A 24819-nucleotide genomic window follows, 5' to 3' on the forward strand; every position below is an offset into this window, starting at 1 on the left:
CGGCGTCAGCAGGGTACACTAAATGCATGTACGTCATTACAGGGTCACTATAGCTTAGAGTCTGTAACGATAGAGGGACACGATAGCGTAGACTCCGTAACGATAGAGGGACACTATAGGTTAGGGTCTTTAAAAATCTCCTATACAAATTTTCTGGTCTTAATTTCTTAATATTGACTCCTATAGAGCAACCTGACACGAATCACAGCACAAAGAACTATGTTGATTTTTGGGAAAGTCTTCCTCTCATCTGGGCGCTTACAGCATTCTCCATCAACACTCGGCTTCGTCCTTCTCCATCCCTCGCCCCCCTCCTGCCAACCCCACTCCGTTGTGATTGTTTACCTTCCGGAAGAGCATGTTGCAGCATTACCATACATGGAAAATCCCGATTGTTCTACGTAGATAAATCCCGGAAATTTGAACAAGTGAATCGTGACCGGCGTCCCTAGTGTTTAGCGCTCAGCACAGTCACCCCAGACGGTCATCAGGGAATACGTCTAAATGTATGTACGTCATTATTTGACACTTTAGTATGGTTAAACATGACTATAAGTCATTATAATAACGTTTATAGGTCATAAAAGTCGAAAAAGCATAATAGGTGCTCTTTAACGACAGAGGGTCAGTATACTGTAGGATCTGAAACGATAGAGGGTCACTATAGCGTAGTGTCTGAAACGATAAAGGGACACTATAGCGTAGGGTCTGTAACGATAGAGGGTCACGGCATAGAGTCTGTCTGTAACAATAATGGGACACAATAGTGTAGGGTCTGTAACGATAGAGGGACACTATAGCGTAGGGTCCGTAGCGATATAGGAACACCATAACGTAGGGACTGGAATGATAGAGGCACACTATAGTGTAGGGTCTGTAGCGATAGAGGAACACCATAGCGTAGGGACTGGAATGATAGAGGGACACTATAGCGTAGGGTCTGTCTGTAACGATAGAGGGACACTAAAGTGTAGGGTCTGTCTGCTGAGATATAGGGACACTATAGCGTAGTGTCTGTCTGTAACGATAGAGGGACACCATAGCGTAGGGTCTGTCTGCTGAGATAGAGGGACACTATAGAGTAGGGTCTGTAACAATAGAGCGACTCTATAGCGTAGGGTCTATAACGATAGAGGAACACTATATAGTGTAGGGTCTCAGGGTTTATACAGGAATTCTTAAGTTGAATTTATTACCTTTTAATACCTTTTTTAAATACCTTCACCATATTTTTTAATACCAGCACGACTTCAAGAGAGAGAGAGAGAGAGAGAGACCATAGGAGTTGGATTAATCAAGATTTCCCAACGTGACTTGGTCCATAGTTCTTAATCAATATGTCACAAAGTAGACATAGGCAGAGAGTGCCAGAGAGAGTTTTTGGGTCCAGTGTTGAAGTTTTTAATTACCTCGTTAAATATTGTTATTACAGTGTAAAGGTTTTAAATGAAAAAGTACCGCGTAGTAAGGCGTTACACACAACACTAGCTGCTAGGGATGGGCGTGAGGAATCGATTACTCGAGTACTCCTCGTTACAAATGAACTCGGTTGGTGGACAGGCAAACTCGAGTTTGCATATACACACACAAACAACGTTTTCTGAAGCAAATGTATCAATTCTGTGCGGCGCCACTAACGCATGCCGTGGGCACAAAGCAAATTAAATGTATCAAATTTCTGTGTGGCGCGTGCCGTGCCGTGTGCAGGCACGCCAGAATTCAAAAAGTTAAGAGATGGGGGTTAAAGCAAAGCGCAGCGAAGAATTGAAATACTTTAAAGAAATAGGAGATCATAAGGTGAAATGTAAAATATGCCAAGCGAAATCGAGCTACCAGAGTACTGCAAGTACTATGCGGCAACATATGCTCCTGAAACACAACGGTGAGTTCGGGAAAGCAGACCCGGAGCAACCAAGTGTGTCGGCTATTTTCACCGCCGCAAGACGCAGCTGTAATCCCGGCCGTGTAGAGAAGATCACAACGCTGAGTATATCCATAGTCCATTTGCTGCCGTTTTATTTGCAGCTTTAAATTATTTGCAATGGTTAGGCTACTTTTTAAACCGTTACAGGCCTTGGTTCGACGTGATTTAAATTGTGAGACGCATATTTATTTTTTTAAGGAAAATGTGTTTTGAACGTTTGCAAAAATAAATAATGATTACTCTGATAACTCTGACTGTTTTGATGGAGAATAAGCATTACATGTTTAGTTGGTAATATTGCCGTTCATCATTAGGCCTATTCCTGCTGCAGATGCGTTGCATTCTAAAAATAGATTTGATTACTCGATCGAGTACTCGATTGAGCCTCGAGGAATTCCTTCGATCACTCGAGTTTGGAATTTACTACTCGTGCCCATCCCTACTAGCTGCATTTACATGGACACTTTCTAATCGGAATAGATCTAATCCTATCATGCAATCCGAATGTACTGTATATAGGCCTACGGCATTTACAAAAGTGGTAAGCTTAAGCTCGTATGTCTCTCGCGCACAACCGTTATGTTGGTCTGGACTTGTATGATATTTGTAAGGGATAATGTTGTAGTACAGAACGCCGGTCATTATCGGGAGAATAAGCCCCGACAGGGCAAACCGGGCAGCGATGCGAATTCTTGTCTTGCCTCGCCCTGAAGGGTATTATTTTTCGATAATGACTTTACATTATTACACGGCTCCTTGCCAAAACGAAACAATATCTTCACACATTGTGTCATTTTACAATTACCATTCGTAGTGTTGACCAGCAGAGAAATAGTCTGCCAAAGACACTTAGAAACAAGACAAGCTGGGGTTGATAAGTTATCGGACATACTTACTGTTAAGAAAGACGTGAATCAGGCAAAAAATTCCCTTTCCTTAACAGCGGTCAAGTTCGGTATGTAAAAAAGTAGACTGACCAATTGCGAAATACTGCAGCTGCTGAAGCCATCTCTCTAATTTAAAAAGTAGCCACACCCACCCCAAACCACTCGGAATAAGTGTATACATGTTGATCATAGCGGACTACACCACCTCTTCTATTCTGCATGGAATTCTATTCCAATCAGAGAATGGTATTCCGATTGAGCTGTATATATGATAATTTTTTATTCTGATCGAGTTCTACCACTGCTAATCGGATCAGAAGTGTCCATGTAAACGCGGCTGTCTACTGGTCACACCGGTCTCACGGTAAAGTCAAAATCCATACCGTAGCGCAAATTCACACCAGTGTACTTTCTATACGTTTAGACCGTACAAGTCCAAGTACTTGGACTAACAGCAGCGAACTCGCGAAGAGATTTTGCAGCAAGCCAGCTGGGTATATCCAGTTTGTTTCAGCGCATGCACCACGTGACATCATTGATATCACTCAGGTCCTACTTGCAACATAAAAATAAATCAACGCAAGTTTTAGTAATTTTAGGAGATAGGCCTGCATGTAAATTACACAAATTGAAAAACTCAAAGGCCTTGTTGGAAATGTAATACCTCGTCAGATGACGTTTATAACTTTTTAATGGCCTTAATTTGGGCTAATTTCATTTGCTACATTTTAATACCTTTCACAACCCCGCAGATACACTGGGTCTATAACGATAGTGGGTCACTATAGCGTAGTGTCTGTAATGATAGAGGGACACTATAGCGTATGGTCTGTAACAATAGAGGGACATTTGCGTGGAGTCTGTAACGATAGAGGCACACTATAGCGTAGGGTCTAAAGATAGAGGAACACTATAGTGTAGGTTCTCCTGGGTTTCATGGTTGCTTTTCAGACACACGGACTGACCTTGCATAGCGGTTTCCCCAACAGCAGAGCTGGGCTCCTCCTTCTCCACCGAGGCCGGGGTGTGCGTTCTGATGGGGGGCGGTGCCGGGTCAGAAACCATCTCTGTTGGAGCCTCCACCTCCTGCTCCTCCTTAACTTCCTGCTGCTGCTCCTCCTTCAACTTCATTATCATCTTCTCCTCCTCCTTCACCTCCAGCTGCTGCTCCTTCACCTCCTCGCTCTCCACCTCCTGCTCCTCCTCCTTGGGGACACTCACCGGCTCCTGGACCTCGGCCTGGTCCTCTTTCACAAGAGCATCGGGTGTGGCCGCTGGCTCTGGGGTTGGCGGCCGCACGGGAGCACTGGTTGGGGGCTCTGGCTGCACGTTGGGCACCATGGGGGGTTGCTCCGCGACCACCGCCTGGGGGGCAGACTGCGCCTTGACCGGGGCCGTGACCGGGGCCGTGACCGGGGCCGTGACCGGGGCCGTGACCGGGGCCGTGACCGGGGCCGTGACCGGGGCCGTGACCGGGGCCGTCACCGGGGCCGTCACCGGGGCCGTGACTGGGGCCGTCACCGGGGCCGTGACTGGGGCCGTCACCGGGGCCGTCACCGGGGCCGTCACCGGGGCCGTCACCGGGGCCGTCACCGGGGCCGTCACCGGGGCCGTCACCGGGGCCGTCACCGGGGCGACCTCTGGCACACGGGGGAGCGTGTGGAGGTCAGGTTTCCGGAGGTCGGGTGTGCGGACCCGGGGCGCCTGGACTTCGGGCTCGGCAATGGGGCTGTCGTCGCGCTCCGACAGGCCGGTCGCGGCTGGGGCCTGGGGGTCCTGGGGGGCAGGCAGCGGGAGGCCGTTGGGCAGCCGCAACTCCTCAGGCTGGACAATGGGGGAGCCCGGCGGGGCTTCTAGCGGGCCAGGTGATGGTGGCGGGGCGACCAACGACCCCACCGGCTTCACCTCCACCGTGCCGTTGGAGGGCTCGGGCGGAGCAGCCGCCGCAGTGATGTCGGCACAAACGGCCGCTTGGGCTTCCTTTGGATGTGGCTCCTGCGCCGGGGCCTTCTGCAGGGGGCTCTCCGGCAGTGACTCGGCTCTGCTCTGCAGGACTCTCCTGGGCGTCTTGGGGCCCGGGTTGGGGAGGGGGGCCGGGTATGCCGGCACCTCGGGGGCAGAGAGGGGCAGTGTTGGGGCAGGCTCCCGGGCGGGCGGGGGGGCGTCCATGATGTCGGCGGCGAGGCACGGGCTGTCCAAGGAAAGGGCGGGGGGGGTTGCGCTGGGGAGCGGCGAGGGAGGAGTCTTAGTGTGAGTGTCAGAGAGGCTGGCCTCTAGGGGGGCAGCCGGCTCAGCCTTGCAAAGTTCGGTGGTCTTTGAAGGAGGGGGAGGCGTGGGCTTCCCTCGGTCATCTAGACAAGGGGATGGAGGGCGGTGAGACAAAGGAAAGAACACTCAGTGCAAAGTGACCTTTGACCCCTAGGAAACAGGGGAAAGGTCTTGGGGCTGTGCTTCAGTCTACCATAATTCTTTCAACCTCTGATGGATGACAATCACTTTCAAAGGCTATTAACACACTACATTATAATAATAAATAATACAATTTATTCATAGTGCCCTTTTCATCCGAAAATCTAAGGGCTACACTAGATGTGGCCACTTATAAACACATTTGAGACTATGGTGTACTCTTAAGAGTTGCCTGTCAAAAGTCTTAACATATCACAATATCTACCTATAAGGAGAACGCTTAGTTACGAGGTGGCGTGGGGTGTGTGGGTAAGAGGCAGGACCCTTGGACCCTTACCTGGTCTGACCAGTGTTTGAGTGGCAGCTGTTACACTCTCACCGTTGGCCTGTGGCACAGCTGGACTCTCGGATCCAGATAGTATCGACTGATGGAAACAGAACAAACACACACACACAAACAAACACACACAATGAGACTTCACTCCAGGGAGGAGATGTGCGTGTGTGGGTTGGTGTGTGTGTGGACACGGGCTGACCTGTGGTGGGGTTGGCGTGGAACCACTGCGACCCCCTGACATGATCTCCTCCGTGATGTCACGGCCCCCCTGGTTAGGGTCCCGTATTCTGATCTATGGAGCGAACACACACACACTCATTAATTTAAAAAAAAAGATTGCAAAAGTAGTTACGATGGCTAGACTCATCCTTTCGCTCACCGATAATCACAAAGAAAGAGAATGGGGCCAGGAGAGAGGAGGGCTGTTTCTGATTATTTGCGGTCCTATAAGAATGTTACGTCTATCTCAGCGTGTATCTGTCCTGCCCCTCCGCCAAAGAAGACACGATTCTCACAAACAAGCACGACAAATCACGGCAGAACCCAATCATTAGCTGACAGGCTATCCACATGCTTAATAAACTAATCTTCTGAAACTCAGTGAAAACGTAGAGTAGGCTGGATCCAAGTTGTTTGACGGGCGTACAGCTTGGCTTATTCAACCTTTGATGCAGAAATAAATTCCAGCACAGCGAGAGCGAGAGCCCAAAAATGCCTGCCTCACATAATCACCAATTTGGTAAGCAAACGTGCAAAACACAAGACTCAAACTAGGCAAGAAGAAAAACCTATCAAGAGCTTTTCCTCCTCCAACCAGTTGCAAGCACACATTTCATTTCACAATCTTTCTCTCTCTCGCCCTCTCTCACTCTTCTTACTCACGTAACCACGGCAGGAGCAAGAGCTGTGGCTAACTGGTAAGAACCGGAATCTTTTCCCTGGTACTCCCCTGCTTCTGATGGGGCTTTACATGGCCATGTCCAGAGCCCCTCTGAGCTCCAGAAAACCTAGCGGGCCTGTCTCATCCTGGGGCTGGAGTTGTGCTGCTGGCTGCCAGAGGCCTCTCCAGGTTGGTCTGGGTGGACTCTGATCCCAAAAGGCCGGGCGCTTGCCCAAAGTTGAAGAAAAGTCCAACACACGCAGATTCATACGTACACACACTAGCCCAGGGCCAGAGAGCTTGTGCGACCGGACAACAGAAGGGCAGGGCCCGGGCCTCGTTCAACACCAGGCAGCTAGCGTCTATCTCCCTCTTCCACACACATGCTCATGTGCAGAGCGGGCCTGATAGTGAGGACGGGAGGTGGGGAGGGGTAGCGACAAAGCGACTGGCCTTGTAAAGCTACGGTACTGGAATGTGCAGCCCCGCCCACTGAGGCTAACAGGCAGGCAGAGAGAGCCTGTGTAGCGAGAGGGAGGGGGAGACGGGGGTTGTTCAGTGAAAAAAAGAAAAAAGGCTCCAACTTTATCGAATGAGCTCTGGCGCACAGCAGAAACTCCCCTCGATCATTCCACCCCCCTCCTCCTCTCCGGGCACCGTCATGCTGCACGCTTTTTCCCCCCTCTCTGCTCCCTTTTATAAGCGAGAGGGAGAGAGGGAGAGAGAGAGAGAGAGAGAGAGAGAGAGAGAGAGAGAGAGAGAGAGAGAGAGAGAGAGAGAGAGAGAGAGAGAGAGAGAGAGAGAGAGAGAGAGAGAGAGAGAGAGAGAGAGAGAGAGAGAGAGGGGAATGCCACAGCAGCAGACAAGGGGAGGGTAGTAGAGGAGAGGGAGGGATGGGCTTAGCTCTTCGGGCTGTAATGGGGGGAGGAGACCGGTAGCCACGTGGAGCAGAGTTATGTGCTGACACGTCCTTCACAGCCCCTCCCCTCTCTGCTCTGACATACAGAGTCCGTGAATGGGGGATACAGTCTCCCAGAGAAGGAGGTAAGAATGAGCTCCTGCAAGTCATAACAGTTTGACGACTGCACTTATATACAAAACTGAGACCCGGAAGACGGCTCGATGCGAAGAAAAGGTTGGTAAAACATGGTTTCCCTATAGATAGATATTCCCCCACCACAACCTTGAAGAAACCATTTAAGGACTGAAAGCCCACATGCAGAAAAAGGATGTTTTGTCACTGACTCATCCCATCACAAGTTCCTCGATTGGTTGCTTTACACACTCATTTCCCCCCCTCATAGACAACAGTTAATCACTCCACTGTGTGTTTCCCCTGTGTTCATGGCGAGTGAATGTGTGCAGGCCCACGTGGCCCAGCCACGCAGCGTGGTCTCTGGGGTCAGAGTCCAGCGCTGAGCCAGCTGTGTGTCCCCAAATGTACTGATAAGCTCCCTACCAAACCCTGCTGGGAGAGAGGACCATCAAGGGCCTTTGGTCCCTCAGCTTGAAGCCCAGACACATGGAGGCTCAGGGGGACTCGGGTCCAACGGACGTCTGGTTTGAACCTAATCAAAAAGTCCCTCAAGCCCTGTTCACACCAAAAGCAAAGACAATTTTACATTTGCGTAACTTCCGTAAGTTTGATGCCGCGAACAGCAAGTGTATAGTCACATGAAGAACGCAGGGCTCAACTCACGTCAACGCCAAGTTTCTGCCTGCCTGCCATGGCCCAGATAACCACCATAGCAAGACCATCACACCATCTATTCTTGTGGATCCCCAAAATCATGGGAGAACCCGACGCCGTCGGTCTGGGTTCCTAACGCCATCCTGAGGCATACATAAGTTGTAGCCGATGACGTACGTTAATGTCGCGCAAAGATATATATTCTACCAGTGTGAACAAGGACTCGCATGGTTCGTGCCTCTATTCACATAAACAACCCTTCGCTTTTTGTGTGAAAACACCATTAGAACAAAACTCCTATGGAGCCAATGAATCCAACTAAGCAATACCACGAGATCAGGTTATCATGTTGTTATCTTGTCCAAAACACAGTGAAAAGCTGACTAGATAAACCTTTCACACAATGCCTGACCTATTATCAAATGATCAATTACCAAACCAGGGGTTGACATTAAGGTTTCAAAAGCACTTGCCCATCGGGCAAGTACAGGTCAGGTTCAACTTGCCCGAATGTGATGTTCACTTGCCCAAATTATAATCAGAATCTTGAACAGGCCTCTTTTTGCCAGGCATGCGGCCTGGTTTTGGGGGGGCTCAGAAAAATCTTCCTAGCTCAGACTGAAGCTGAATGTTAGCTTCCACACATAAAAAAAATAAATAACAAACTTCCCTTTGTTTACTTATTTATCGAGCGGTCACATCGTGCCATGAAGTGATTTCAGTCCACCGTTGCAACCTATTAGAGCTATCGCCAAGTAGACCTGCATGATTTCATGCAAATGTACTTAACTAAATGTCAGAGGTAGTAGCAAAGATATGTCTTCTTTAACTTTCACGTTTCTTGTAGCTCTAACTGAATAATCACAATCGCGTTTCTAGTAGTGTTGTCAGTCACGATACTGGATTTTCTAACTTTGACACTATAGCTGGAAAAATATCGATATTCTATACCATTTTCGATATCAGGGGAAACGTTTTTTTCAGGAAAAAACAGACCCAAAGTAAATAGAGTATATCTCCACAACTGCAAGGGCGATAATGTCATCTTTGTGCCAAAAGAAAGATTGTTGTGCAAGTGAAATATTCAATGGGGATGATACTTGGTTAAAGTGAATAAAGCCATGGAACACAGCATAAGTGGAAGATAACATTTCCACCTGAAATAATTATCAGTTGGTCGTTATCATTTGGGAGCGATGTCTTACTATGAGACACAAATAAAGGTAGATATCTTACAATTTTGACACTTGACACCTATTTAAATTTCAGGGCAAATATATTCGAATGCACCAAGCCAAACACTCGCAAATAAACATATGGCCACTAGATTGCGCCGAAGAATATGTTTTCTGATTGAAGGCAATTTACCTATTTCCTAAGAAACCTTCTCTTATTCAATGATTGAAAATACCATGTTTAGTTGCAAAATTTGGCCCAGACACTGGGTTATCTGTTTATGGTGGTTTTATTCGACCAGAATCAACTTTGTGGACAAAAATCACAAAGGTAATACTTCATTTTTGGTTGTTAAAAGAAAAGGGGACGTTTCTTCTTAAGTTGTTATTTGCGAGTTTTAGTCACAGAATGATATGGATGATATGGTTTGGACTGTTGGAATAAGTGGAGGCTCAGCTTTCATGTAATATATAGTTTGTGAGGGTCCAATTTCGTGAAAAAGATCGCTATTGCTGTGCATATGACTTTCCTTGGTAATTTGCCTCAATCCAAAGTACTTCCAAACTGCACTCCTCCATCACTACTCCATTTTCCTTCTACCTAAACCGTTCGCGGAGGCGCTGCACTTGCGATGCTAGCTTTGTTGGCTAACCTTTAGCCAACACCTTCGAATCACGGCCAGAGAACGCACTGCGAGTGACAGAAGGCGGGGCTATATTCGCACTGAAGCGATGCGTGTCTGTTAACTCGCTTTCAGAGAGAAGAGAAGACGGCGCGCTGATCAATTGCAAATACTTATATTTTGTGTTATTTTGCAGCAAAAAAGGTTGTTCTGCAGTTTCTAAAAACATTTGAATGAATAGACTTTATATTAACATCCACCCAAAATCCACTTGCCCGTTCGGGCAACCAGAAATCAATCTCAACTTGCCCAAATATGACTTTTGGTTACCCCGGGCAAGCGGGCAACCGTTAATGTCGAGGCCTGCAAACCATCATGTCATTAAGGCTTGACACAATGCATTTACTATAAAAAACACTAAATCAGGTCAGTAAAACAGGTGCAGAATCAGACCCCAGGCATCCAAGCATAATAGAGAGTGGACAAACACTTTTGGTGTGAAAAGCACAGAAAGAAAAGCATCAAAGGGCATGGGAGAGCTGTTCCGCTCTGTCAGAGAGCAACCTTTTTCACAGAGGAACCAGGCTGGGAGCCGGTTCAGAACGACATTAGTTCTCGCAGCCATCCCCAAGTTGGACAGGGTTCAGGAAACATCCAGAGCCTCAGATTGAAACTCGACATCATTGCAAAACCGCTGTTGGCTTCGCACTGAAACAACAGCAGTACAGTCACTGATACAGCATATCACTAAAAACACTGCAGTTTCCGGTGGAGATTTTTAAGTGTCCGTATTGGGCTATTTCCCGGTGTAAACACCTGGTAACCAGGTTGGACTGGATGCACCAATGGGTTTCACTCACAGAATCATGGATCTGGTTGAGATACAAGTTGAGCCGATTTAAACGTTCCATCATTATGTACATTCAATTAACATACTCACTAAGCTCTGACCTTAAACATTCCCTAGCTGACCTTTGGAACCTACCCTTACTTCTATATAGAAACTAAATAGGCCATATCAGACTTTAGGAGTAGGTCTGTATGGATAAAGTTCATATTTTCATTGTTACATTTGGAAGCTTCGCCAACAGAAGAATCATCATAAAACGTGAGACAACAAATATCCAACATCTATTTTACCATTTGGTTTCCACTTAAAGTGAAGAAGATTCTCAAAGTACGATAAAATAGCTGAGTGTGCTAAAGTGGGGAACAAGTGATCAGAGCCAAATCATCTGCACCAACTGCACACAGTAGAGCTTCAGTCCTCTAGACAAAGTGCTGTTAGGATGAGGGTCATCTCGGATCCAGCAGTCCTGCTATTTAATAGTTAGATTGGTCTAGCTTAGCAGACGTATAACATGTATACATACGTCATTAGTCTAAAGCAAAGGGAAAAGTCGAAAAAGCATTTAAGAAGTGAGACGAGGATGACGGTGACTTTACCTGTTTGCGTTCACGCTTGGTGGCGATGTGCTGGGAAGGTGGAGGTGGAGTCGGCTGCTGCTGCTGCTGCTGCTGCTGCAGCTGCTGTTGCTGCTGCTGCTGCTGCTGCTGCTGCTGCTGCTGCTGCTGCTGATGTGCTTGTTGCTGTTGTTGTTGATGTTGTTGCTGTTGTTGCTGTTGTTGTTGCTGTTGTTGCTGCTGTTGTTGTTGATGTTGTTGCTGTTGTTGCTGCTGTTGATGCTGCTGTTGTTGTTGCTGCTGCTGTTGCTGTTGCTGCTGCTGCTGCTGCTGCGGGGCGGGGCTCATGATGACCGGCGCCGCCTGCACAGGGGACGCAAACTGGGCCGGGTAGTAGGCCCCCGCTGTGGACCAAACAGACGGTGTCAACCAGACCATTGGCCTCACTTTGACAGGAGCATGCTGGCTTGACATTGGACGTAGATTTAGTTAGGCACTAGCACACAGACACGCACCCACACCGTGTTTACACACTATGGACATCCATCAGTGGTGTTTGACACGTGTGCAACAGCGAGAGTCATGGGTGCTCTAGAGTGAACATGTCACTCTAGAGTGAGAGCGCTCTATGTTAGGGTGAACAGCGAGGGCCATGCACTACACAGTGTGGCTTCGTGCGAAGATCGTCCCAAAGAGAGTCATAACGAATGTTCCTCACTTGCAGGAGTTAGGAAACCCTCCCTAATAGGTGTACATTTGTCTGTTGACAACAGGGACATTCTTATGGAGATGTTGATCAGTTCAAGGACTTTTGGTACGGTCAACCAGTTAACCCCCCACCCCCAATACTGCTCTGTGTGAAACACAGAGCCTCATGACCATGACCATCCAACTCCAAAAAAAGCCGTCAGTCCAAGAGCCACTAGACCTCTGAAGATACCAAGATACAAAAAAAGATATACACAAAGTACCCAAGTTCAAAGACCGAATATGTTCCAGCAATCGATATTGTCAACAAGCACCTCCAGCATTAGCCAGCCTCAGTCCACAAAATGCCCCGGCCTGCACAGCCAACCTATCTTACATCCCCCTTGATTTCCCTTTCAAAGTACAAAGAAAGCACTATAAAAAGGTAGTTTCCTTTCCCCCCGCCCAGACCCTTTGATAGCTCTCGTCTGTGCCCCTTCTCCAGCTCTCGCTCCCTCCCCAAGTGCGTTTCAGTCACATTAGCCCGTCGGCATTGTTGACTGGGAGCCACACACACCTAAATATAGTCAAAACCCACAGCCACTGGGAGACAGCAGGGGAATGGACCGAGAGAAACGGGGAGATTGAGAGAAAGGAGGAAAGCAGACTGGAAACAGCAATGAAAATACCTTCCATGGATAACGCTCTGGGTGTATGAATAGATTCGATATTTACAAGAGAAAGGCCATGGTGAGAAAGGAGTCAAGATAGCAGTCACAGGGAGGGGATGTGGCTAAGATTGTGAGGGTCAGAAATTGCAGGCGAACCACGTACCCTGGGAGTCCTCCTGCTCGCGGGAAGTGCGGTTCCCCATGCAGAACGTTGTATGTGGGGAGTGTGTGGAGAAGGCAAACCAGGCCAGACGAACAGAGCGGTATAGGATCCTCTCCAGAGCCCCTCCTTCGCTTCTTTTTTTGTTGCTATTTTTCCGCCCTTTTCCTGTTTTCCCCCACAGGTGCCCCTGAGAAAGACTGGCCCTGTCACTGTTCCCCTTGGCCAGCGTGTCTCCACATAGGTCCTCCTCTTCCAAGCACCTCCCCCCTGCTCTGCCCTTCAGACCGCCCCTGTTCCCTCCCTCCCTCCCCCCTCCCTCCTGTGTAGCAGGGATTCGGTGGGGCCCGGCGAGGCTCTGAGCCGTATGAACGGCTGTGATCCTACCCTGCTGATGGAGTTACAGACAACCTAATTCAAGAGGGGCAGGAGGAAGAGCAGGAGGTGGTGAAGGGGGCGTTAGGTAAATCATCCAACTGCATGAGATGACGGGGCCCCCCTCCTCCCCACCGAGGCCCCTCCAGGCGGCAGAAGACCGGCGACACGCATGTTGGAATCTCAGGGGTCAAAGATGACCCGATGTGCAGTTTTGCACAGGGAGGGCTCAGTGTTTGTGAGTGGGATTGATTCCCTGTGCTCTGAGCAATCTGCTGTTCAAACGGGGAATGTTTCCACGCTAGGCTGAGGTTTACATGCTATGGGCGGCCTGGTGATCTTATACAGAGGATAGAGAACAGCAGAATGGACCCCAGAAGAAGCTGTCAGCATGGTGTGGAGGCCTGCATTAGAACCATGTCTAAACCCAGGGCTTTTCCATTGAACTCACCCATTTTCCTTTTTACCTTCCTACGGTTTGTGAAATGACTGAAACCGCAATATATATTATGATGTTACGACCCACGGCAACTTTGTGCTATCTTTTTAGTACCGTTGTTGGGTATGAGTTTTATAATTGTTGCCAAGTTGTATATGAAATTAGCATCACATCGTGGCGTTATACTAAGTGACAGCGTTTATTATGTCGTTCCACCGCTGGCTTTTGATCGTTAACGACTGGCTTTGGAAAATGCCTACGGAAGCGATAACTGTGGAAGACCTGCAGAGACAGCGTCATTAGGCCTGTCGCGATATGCAATAAATAAATAAATTGCGCGATAAATTAAAATGAGCGATAATTTTTTGCCGGCCGCAATAATTTCCATTCGCACTCTTTTTTTTAAATCATTGCTTTATTGGCATTATCTGAGAAGATATCTATGCAATAAATATTATAGGCCTTTATTACACAGGTCTTCTCAATGCCGTGGAACGCTCCGTTCACTTGTATAGATAGTAGTCCGGTAACTTGTCAACCCCAGCGTCTTCGGTTGCTAAGCAACGTCAACGTCTTTGGCGGACTATTTCTCTGCTGATCAACACTACGAATGCTGCTAACGAATAAATTGTTAAAAGACACACCATGTGAAGTTATTTTTTCGTCTTGGCAAGTAGCCTTGTAATAAGCGGGATGATAGAACGTCGCCGGTCATTATCGAAAATAAGCCCCTTCAGGGCGAAGCAAGACACCTCCGCTGCGCGTCGGTCGCCTGTTCGCCCTGTCGGGCCTTATTTTCCCGATAGTGACCGGCGTTCTATGCATTATATATATATTGATATATATTATATATATTTAGCAGGGTAGGCCTAAGTAACAAATGTCGGGTTGAAATCGGGCTCCGGCTCATAATTACAGGGCACAACGAGTAAACCCCCTCGTCAAGTGTCACTTGTTGCATTGTCTGTGTGGGAGGCGGAGCCCTGGCGCAATTGTGTTTACATCCTTTTTATATAGTGTTTCAATTTTATTTATTGTTTTTGGTGGTGTTTGGTTTTTATTCAAGAGCATTTTTTGTTAATAGATTGTTTTTGGTTGTTTTGTTAATTTATTCTGGATATTTTAAATGTCTTCCAGACGTCCAGTTCCAGTGTTCTTCAAAACTAAAGGTTTATTGATCTTCGAAAGGGTGTACTTATTATCGCTTATCGCAATAATTTCTGGGGCAATTAATCGCCCAGAAAAATGTGTAATCGTGACAGGCCTAAGCGTCATGATACCTGCGTCCGTCTCGTACGGTGTGGAATGAGGGCTTGTGAAGGGACTTCACGAGCAATACTATTGTGAAGTCACTTCACAATAGCTATTGCGAAGTGACTTCACAATAGCTATTGCTATTGTGAAGTGACTTCACTACTATTACTGCCCAATAGCATTAGTATGCTATTGCGTAAGCACGAAGGCACACTTGCTGCGCGCCTGCGTGCAATAGCATACTGCCTGAGAAGGCAGTATCGCTGTCAAATCTTTCCCTGGGAAGAGTAACGGATAGCGCCGAATTGAAAAACAAACTACGTTTCGTTACCATATTTTCAGTAGTTGCACGTAACTTTACTATTTACATGAAAAAGTAGTTACGTTTCTGTTTTAACGTGTTACTTACATTGTTTCCCGTTACACAGAACACTGTCTACCAGACTCACGGTAACGTCAAAATCCATACCGAAGTGCAAATTCACACCGGTGTACTTTCTATACCGTTTATACCGTACACCCCTATGATAAAGCCGACCATCTGATGAGAAAAGTTGATCCGACACCGATACCAGTATCGGAAATTCCCCCAATACTGCCTAAAGATATCGGGTATAAGCGGGCATGCCCACAAGACTCTTATCCTTTATCGTCTATGCGCCGATCCGATACCATCACCTGACGCGAGCTCATTCACTATACAGGCAGAGAACATCAACACATGCTGCGTTCCTCTTAGGTGGTAAGTCGGGAGTGGGAAACGCTGACCTGCGTGCATTCGAACAACCAAGTCGGAAAACGCTAAATTGCAAGAGCACAAATAAAGGATGAAACACCGATATGTTGACTATTGGTCCTGTCTCAGGTTTCGATTCGCCCCTGCCTGCTTCAGAATGGCTGGCTTTGGGCATTCACAAACCGGCACTTAAAACAACCCGAAACGTTAGTTTTCAGAAATGTGCAACTCACCGAATGGTTAGTGGTGTTCGTTGATGTTCCTAATCAAGTATCTTAGCAAAATAGTTTCTGTCATGTTTTATTTGGCGCTTCGTAAATCCCAATTAAACGGAAACCGGACCCGGAACCGGAAATGGGCCGTTTGTGTTTGGTTGTAATCTTTTCGCCTGGTTCTCTGTGCTATCCATGTTAAAAAGAAGGAATAATGCCTCAGATTGCACTTTATTTTGTTTAAATGATTTTTAATAAGTTTTTATTTTATGTGGACGCAAGCATTTTTTTTTAAATATTTACTATGCTTAAAGGAAGCAGGATTATAACCTAATTGTTCACTTTATTTTGTCTTTACACATTTGAAGATATTAAAGTCACATTTGTTGGTTGGTTGTTGTTGATCCGAAAATTATCCGACCCGTGACTCAAAAACTGTGACACGATCCGAACCGTGAGTTTTGTGATCCGTTACACCCCTACTGGTGCCCATTCATTATATTCGGCTTAGGCTTCACTGGCTATACCGTGTACTTTTAACTTGTTTCATGGTTTGTTATATAGAATATATTAGGGCTGTCACTTTTTCCAAAAATGAAATTCGAACGAATTTCGAATGTCCATAATTAATTCGAATACATTCGACCCCCCCCCCCCCCCATAGAACACGACAACAGTCTTGATTTTTTATGTTGCTCTCGTATACTTCACGTATACATACTGAATTCATAACAGCACAGGATAAAAACACATCTTTGATAACACATTTGTAAACACAACAAGAGGAAGCTCCGACACACAAGTGCGGCTGTCTTTTACACATTAACAATAACTGCTCGGAGCGCGATATGCGGAGCGCATGTCGTCCATGGCACACACAGCATATATAAACGAACAATCTGGGAGGCCGACCTCCAACACGGCATGCTGCTCTTTTTATTCCTTACGGAAAGAAAATTACAAGTAGTCTCGCAGCTCTCCGTTACCGTTGCAGCTGCTTGTGTCAGCCGTGCTGTATAAGTCCCCAAACAGGCTGCCCATCGCGCCCAGCGCAGCAGCGGACTTTTCTCCCTGTCGTGTGCGATCAGTGTCGGTCTCCGTTTCAGTGAGCTCTTGTGAGAGGCTTTCAGTCACGAGATGTTTCTGTGCAGGGGAAAGGTGGACTAACCGGGAGAAGCGGGGATCCAGGAGGGCCGCTTTATTGAGGAGAAGCCACTCGCCGCTCTCTTCTTTATAGCGCATTTTTACAGTTCGAATGGAGAATTACACTTCGAATTCGAACTTTTCACCCCACCTTCGAACGAATATTCGAACTTCGAATAAAAAGTGACAGCCCTAGAATATATAGACAACTGTCCAATAAATGACAACCACTATCGGTAAATATCTTTCCCAATAGCATGAATATACCCACTTGAATAACGGTGCACATTTTTGGTTTATTATTAATAACTTGCAGCATACAAAAGCACACATATCCTAGCCCGACACCCCTAGCCCAACACAAGCTCCTACCTCCCATCACCCTTATCCCAACACAAGCTCCTATACCCGCACCCCTAGCCCAACGCAAGCTCCTAGCCCCACACCCCTAGCCCAACACAAGCTCCTAGCCCCACACCCCTAGCCCAACACAAGCTCCTAGCCCCACACCCCTAGCCCAACACAAGCTCATAGCCCCACACCCCTAGCCCAACACAAGCTCATAGCCCCACACCCCTAGCCCAACACAAGCTCCTAGCCCAACACAAGCTCCTAGCCCAACACAAGCTCCTAGCCCCACACCCCTAACTCCACACAAAAAGCAGACTATAAACGCACCACTAAGCAACATTTGCGCCCTCTATTCATCAAGGCTGTACTGGCCACAGAGTTCCCGTTGTCCGGTAATTACCGGTCTTTGACCCGAAAAAAATGAGGAGGACCGAAAATTCTAAATGTCTCCGGTCAGAATGACCGATTGGAAATAAGGCCCCGTCCACACGGAGCCGAAACGGGCGAAAACGATCCGGTTTCGTTTTATGCTTAATGTTCAAGGCGCTGGTTCTCCACAGAAAAAAGTGGAGCGCATCAACCCTGCGCTCATACAGCATGCACGCTGTATACAAACATTCAGTCACGAGGAGATTCAACCATTGAGCAGAACAAAATTGAGCAGGTCCTATGTTCCCGGTTTTCCCCAAAAAGGGTCCTATATTCCCCTGTAGCCATACATACCGGGGAGCATAGGACCCTTTTTGGGAAAAGCGGGGAACATAGGACCCTTTTCCCAGAAAAGGGTCCTATGTTCCCTGCAATCTATCAATCTTTAAAAATATTTAAACTTTGACGCGCCATTCGCGTAATGACAGCCAATCGGCGTTCAACAGAGTGACATGTCTAACGTAACAGCCAATCAGCGTTCAACCGGCCAACTCAGTGCAGTGCAGTCCGGGTTGAACTGCAGAATGGAGGAGAAAGTGATTGTTGCCGTTTGCGACTCCCGGAGCTCTTTATATAATAGTATATAATATAATTGTATAATAATATCACGGCCAAAAGCTCTGTGCGCCTCCGGATGGCCGTAACGCGGGGAGCTCTCGTAGGGATTGGGCTTCTCGGGGTTTGTTTACCGGCGTATGAATATACTGCGTCAGGTTCTCCGACGTCTCTCCCTCTTCCACAAAAGGTAAAGACATGCAATGGTAGTTATCTCGGCCGGAATTTGGCAGTAATGGTGGAAAAAGTAACAGACCGGGGAACATAGAACCCTTTTTAAAAAAAAGGGTCCTATGTTCCCCGGTCACATACATATCGGGGAACATAGGACCCTTTTTTGGGAAAAGCAGGGAACATAGGACCCTTTTTTAAAAAAAGGGTCCTATGTTCCCCAGTCTCATACAAAGAGGGGAACATAGGACTCGGGGAACATAGACACGCTCCCCTATAGACTACCGTAGGTTTATGAACTAAACGGCGGCAAGCTAGCGAAAGCCGGCGGCAAGCTTTGCGGAGCACCGGTATTTAACAACCATGGCGAATCAAAATATGATCACACACTTCTTCTTCTTTATATAGCCTGCCTATCAATTTTTTTAAGTGCAATGAACACAGACAGTATCCAACCGTTTTTTTTCCTATTTGACCGGTAAAATGAAACCTTCCCGGTCACATGACCGGCACCAATTTCTTGTAGCGGAAACACTGACTGGCCACCCCTAACGGTGCATCCCAGCTATGACGAGTTGGAAATGATTTGTCTCATTTATTCAACATTGTCCACATGCTTGAGCTAGCAAGAAAGGAGTTTTTTTTACATTCCCTTTAGCCTAGCACATTTTATATGATTGAGGCAACATAATTGTCTGTTTATTAGACAGAGGTAGGAAGCTAAATAAGCTTTCCGTGATCAGATGACATCAGTGTTTCCCACAGCACTGTATGGTTAAGGCGTCCGCCTTAACAACAATAGGGCCCCGCCTTGACTACCAATGTATTAAAAAAAATAAAAGTTCATTATTATGCATTAACAAAGTACAATACTCTCGTAGGGAAAGACAACATACTTCCATAAGGTACTAAAAATAAACATAAATAATGCATCGGCAATATTGTTCACAACGATAGTAGGTTTTGAATGGAATCGAAACGGCGGCATCAGGTGGTTGTATTATTGCGAAGTGAAACCCTCACCGAAGACCGCAGGGCCATGCTCCTAAACCGCCATGAGGGTCAGTCTAACTCGGACCACAACGATAAGCAGGGAAACCAAACCCATATGTCAGATCATTAGACCATCGTGGTCCAATAGTTCTGCTACAATCGTGCGCGTGCGCGAAAGCTGCAGGCTGCCGGTTACGTTGCTCCAGCCTTTGAGTTCGCTTTTTTTTAATTTTCTTAACTTTTAATACTTTTGTTCGTTCTAGTTTGTTTCACTTCTAACCCGGTGAAGTCCTACCCTCTCTAACGAGGCTGCTTTTGAGGGTTTTAGTGCTTTTTTAGTGATTGTTTTTTATGCCGCAGCAACAAGCTGCCTTTGTTTACTCCGGGGAACAGCTGTTTGCGCTAATGCCGACCGGCATAGTGGACAGACCAGCTGATATCCCACCTGAACTCTGGAGGAAAGCTCACCGGGGATGCAGAGGAGGGAAACAATGTCGTGGGATGAGAGGAGGGTCGAGACGGGAAGGGCTTATGGATAGGAGAAGATTTAAGCCGTGTCTCCCCTCGGTTGTTATGGGAAATGTGCGGTCTCTTAGCAACAAAATGGACGAGCTGACAGCGCTGACGCGGAGTCACCGGGAGTACCGGGAGTGCAGCCTGATGTGTTTTACTGAGACATGGCTGCACAGGGACATTACGGACCATATAGTCTCTGTGGATGGCTTCCACACCATCCGAGCTGACCGGGATTGTATTGAGAGCGGTAAGCGGAAAGGAGGGGGGGTTGCCGTTTTTGTAAACAGCAGTTGGTGCAATCCTGGTCACATCACCATTGAAGAACAGCTCTGTAGCCCGGATGCTGAACTGCTCGCCGTTGGACTTCGTCCATACCATCTGCCTAGAGAGATCCCGCATGTTATCATTGTTGTACTGTACATCCCTCCCTCTGCAAACCCAACATCTGCCAGCAGCATCGTCCACACCACCATCTCCAAACTCCAGACTCAACACCCCAGTGCCCTCATCATCATTTCGGGAGACTTTAACCACGTCACCTTGGATAGAGTTCTGCCAACCTTCAAGCAATATGTGAGCTGTCCTACCAGAGAGGAGAGGACCCTGGACCTGATGTATGCTAACATTAAGGATGCATACATCTCCTCTTCTCTCCCCCCTCTGGGCAGGTCAGATCATAACCTGGTTCACCTCAAACCCTGCTATGTGCCGCTGGTGAAGAGGAAGCCTACGACCACAAGGACTGTGAGGAGGTGGTCGGGGGAGGCTTATGAGGCACTGCAGGGCTGCTTTGAGGTGACTGACTGGCCTGCACTCTGTGAGCCCCACGGGGAGGACATTGATGGGCTTACAGAGTGCATCACGGACTATATCAACTTCTGTGTGGACTGCAATGTCCCTGCTCGGACTGTTACCTGTTATGCCAACAATAAGCCGTGGATCACAAAGGACATTAAGGCCATCCTGAATGAAAAGAAGACGGCGTTCAGAGATGGCAACCGTGATGAGGTGAGGAGAGTACAGGTGGTACTCAAACTTGCAATCAAGGAGGCAAAAGGCAGATACAGGAGAAAGCTGGAGAATAAACTCCAGCAAAACAACATGAGGGATGTGTGGAGTGGTATGAGAAACATCACTGGGTTCCAGAAGACTGGTGGCATGGGGTTGGAGGGCTGTGTGGACCAGGCCAATGAACTGAACCTATTTTTCAATAGGTTTGATACAGCGGCCCCTCCCCCACAAGACTCTTCTGCTTGCTGCCAAACACCTACTGCCACTCCACCTCCCCCTACTCCTTCTCCTTACAGACCTCTTGTCTGCCCCTTGACACCTCAATTCACTCCTACCTACTCCACCCCTCCTCCCTGCTCTGCATCATGTCCTCTACAACCTGAGGACCTCACCCCTCCCCCAACTGTCACCTCTACAGTGTCCTTCACGCCTGACCTGGTGAGAAGACAGCTAACAAGACTCCACTCCGGCAAAGCTGCAGGCCCCGATGGTGTGTTGCCCAGGGTGCTTAAAGCCTGTGCCCATCAGCTGTGTGGAGTACCGAGTCTGGTCTTCAGCCTGAGCCTGCACCTCCAGAGGGTCCCCGTGCTGTGGAAGACGTCCTGCCTCGTTCCTGTACCTAAGAAGCCGCGTCCCAACGGCCCTCAGGACTACAGACCGGTGGCCCTGACGTCCTATGTCATGAAGACCCTGGAGAGGCTCATCCTGGAGCAGCTAAGGCCTATGGTCAGGCCCTTCACTGATCCACTACAGTTCGCCTACCAGCCCCGCCTGGGAGTTGAGGACGGCATCATCTACCTGCTGAACAGAGTCTACTCTCATCTGGACAAGCCGGCAAGCACTGTGAGAGTCATGTTCTTTGATTTCTCCAGTGCCTTCAACACCATCCGTCCGGCTCTACTGGGTGAGAAGATGACTGCGATGGAGGTGGAGGCCCCCATCGTGTCCTGGATTGTTGATTACCTGACGGGCAGACCACAGTACGTACGCCTACAGAACTGTGTGTCTGACAAGGTGGTCAGCAACACTGGGGCCCCACAGGGGACTGTCCTCTCTCCCTTCCTCTTCACCCTTTTCACCTCAGACTGTATCTATTGCACTGAGTCCTGCCACCTTCAGAAGTTTTCTGATGACTCAGCAATAGTTGGCTGCATTGAAAAGGGGGATGACCGTGAATACAGGACTGTTGTGGACAACTTTGTCACTTGGAGTGAGCTGAATCACCTGCAACTCAACGTGACAAAGACGAAGGAGCTCATTGTGGATCTGAGGAGGGAGAAAACAGCAGCTGTGACCCCTGTTTCCATACAGGGGGTCCCAGTGGACACTGTTGAGGAGTACAAGTACCTGGGGGTGTACTTTAATAACAAGTTGGACTGGTCTAGAAATGCAGAGGCTGTCTACAAAAAAGGCCAAAGCCGACTCTTTTGCCTCAGGAGGCTGAGGTCCTTTAACATCTGCCGGACGATGCTGAGGATGTTTTACGAGTCTGTTGTAGCCAGTGCAATCTTCTTCGCTGTCACATGCTGGGGCAGTGGGATGAGGGTTGCAGACACCAACAGACTTGAAAGACTGATTAGGAGGGCCGGTGATGTTGTGGGGGAGGAACTGGACACCCTGACGACCGTGGCAGAGAGGAGGATGCTGTCCAGGTTTCAGTCCATCTTGGACAATGTCTCACACCCTCTCTATGACACACTGGCCCTGCAGAGGAGCACCTTCAGCAGGAGATTCCTCTCACCCAGATGCACCACAGAGCGCCACAGGAAATCTTTCCTGCCTGTGGCCATAAAAATTTACAACGCCTCCCTTAGAATGTCAGACACCGTCCCTCTCTGTAATCTCTGACCTCAAACAAGGACTATAATTCTTGCACCTTTTGCACAATACTGTACAATTCTTTTTGTACAGTGCTGTCTTTTGTGTATGTATGCATGTATGTATGTATGTATGTATGTATGTATATATATGTATATGTATGTATATGTGTATATGTATGTATGTGTATATGTATGTATGTATGTATGTATATATGTGTATATGTGTATGTATGTATGTATATATGTGTATATGTATATATATATATGTATGTGTATATATGGTGTTGTATATATATTTATATTGTCCTTAAAAAAATTGTATTTGTATATTTTTGTTTTTCTTAGGTTTTATCTTTTGTGCATGTATGTGTATTTATGTTGTATGTATGTGTATATATATGTGTGTATGTATGTGTATGTATGTATATATATATATATATGTATGTGTATATATGTATGTGTATATGTATATATGTATATATATATATATATGTGTGTGTATGGATATATATGGATATATATATGTTATATTTTATTCTTAATATTTATTTATTTATTTATTTGTGTATTTGTGTATGTATATCTGGAGTTCGTGACAAAAATAATTTCCCTCTGGGATTATTAAAGTATTTATCTATCTATCTATCTATCTATCAATAATGGCATTTTATTAATATACCTTTGGTGGAAAGAAACCAGCCACACACAAATAGGATCAACCCGTCTCGGGATGAGATGTATTCCAGCAACCGAGAGAGCGGGTCCAGAGGCCGGACGGGGGTCTCTGCGGTACACTGGCTGTCCTAAGGCAATCTGTGAGCGATAAGCCTACACCTAAAGAAAACCAGCGCATTGCACACATGCCTGCTGCTAGGGGTCAGCCAGTTTGTTTTTTGTCCCGGGCACAACTTCTACCGACATGCAGCCGCCACTAGAGGGGGTGGGTGCCCAGGCTGGAGAGCAGACAGGTGTTGCTGCACGGATACCCGCTGTGACGAGTGGACATGATGTCAGTATGAAGACTCTCCTCCCTTTCTGTCAAATGTTTTAGGATTCATCCTTTTTTAATATCCAACGTTCAGCCGATCACCGCTAACCAACAGAGTTGTACTGTGTTTCCAGATCCACGTGTGGGTGCGTGAGGCCATTGTGTTTACATACTGCTGTGTGTAGAAGGGCTGAACGATTAATCAAATTCAAATCGAAATTGCGATGAAATAGAACGCGATATGCAAATCGCAAAGGCTGAGTTAAAAATAAAAAATAAAGGTCACCGTTACTGACTGGTACGGAACCCGTAAAGGGACATAAAAAAAAAAAAAAAAGTAAACGTTTCTCGTGAGCACGAGAACGTTTCTCGTGAGCACGAGAACGTTTCTCGTGAGCACGAGATAGTTATTAAAGATGTTATAATATCAATTCATCTCAACACATCTGCCTGGCCTAAAGGAAATAGAAGTCTATATGTTGATGTTTTTTTTTTTTTTTTAATAATACAGAACATAAGGAACTTAATAAATAAAAAAAAATACCATATTGAATCGCAATATTGGTCAAAATAATAGCTATTCGATTATTTTCCCCAAATTGTTCAGCCCTAGCGTGTAGAGCCCTCTTATGAGTTTCCTTCATATGTAAACACACAGGATGTCCGTGTCTCGACGGCATGTCTCTTACCATAATGACCGTAATCCGCCGTGCTGCTGGGGTAGAAGCCGGGCGTGCCCGCCGGGAGGGAGTACTGCTGGGGCGTTGTCACGTAGGTGGGCCGGTACTGGAGGGAGGGGGACAAACACATGCGTTACAGATGGAAAGTGGTCTGTCGCTGCAGGCTGCAGGGGCCTGTGAGTGATTGAGGAGTTCTTGACATCACAAGACACAATTTGAGCAGATATTGTCCACATCCTGAAAATGTATGTGGCCATTTTGAAAACAATACTGCACCACCATCAACAAGTACTATGTAC

General features: G+C 47.2%; 1 protein-coding gene across 7 annotated transcripts in view; it reads right to left on the reverse strand.

Annotated features, from left to right (window-relative positions):
- The window catches only part of LOC132474705 (eukaryotic translation initiation factor 4 gamma 1-like), a 76372-nt gene that overhangs the window by 27853 nt on the left and 23700 nt on the right, over window positions 1-24819 (reverse strand). For 4 of the 7 annotated variants that reach the window (XM_060075538.1, XM_060075537.1, XM_060075539.1 and 1 more), the window contains 5 exons: window positions 24530-24626; window positions 11372-11733; window positions 5757-5849; window positions 5558-5645; window positions 3777-5162 (listed from right to left, as the gene is read on the reverse strand). In XM_060075538.1, coding sequence (XP_059931521.1) covers window positions 3777-5162; window positions 5558-5645; window positions 5757-5849; window positions 11372-11733; window positions 24530-24626 — 2026 coding nt within the window. Of the gene's footprint in view, window positions 1-3776; window positions 5163-5557; window positions 5646-5756; window positions 5850-6439; window positions 7007-11371; window positions 11734-12850; window positions 13049-24529; window positions 24627-24819 lie in introns of those variants that run through there. The other 3 variants (XM_060075542.1, XM_060075544.1, XM_060075543.1) reach the window with 3 other exon arrangements.

Source organism: Gadus macrocephalus, chromosome 16, assembly GCF_031168955.1.
Source record: "Gadus macrocephalus chromosome 16, ASM3116895v1".
NCBI classification, from domain to species: domain Eukaryota; kingdom Metazoa; phylum Chordata; class Actinopteri; order Gadiformes; family Gadidae; genus Gadus; species Gadus macrocephalus.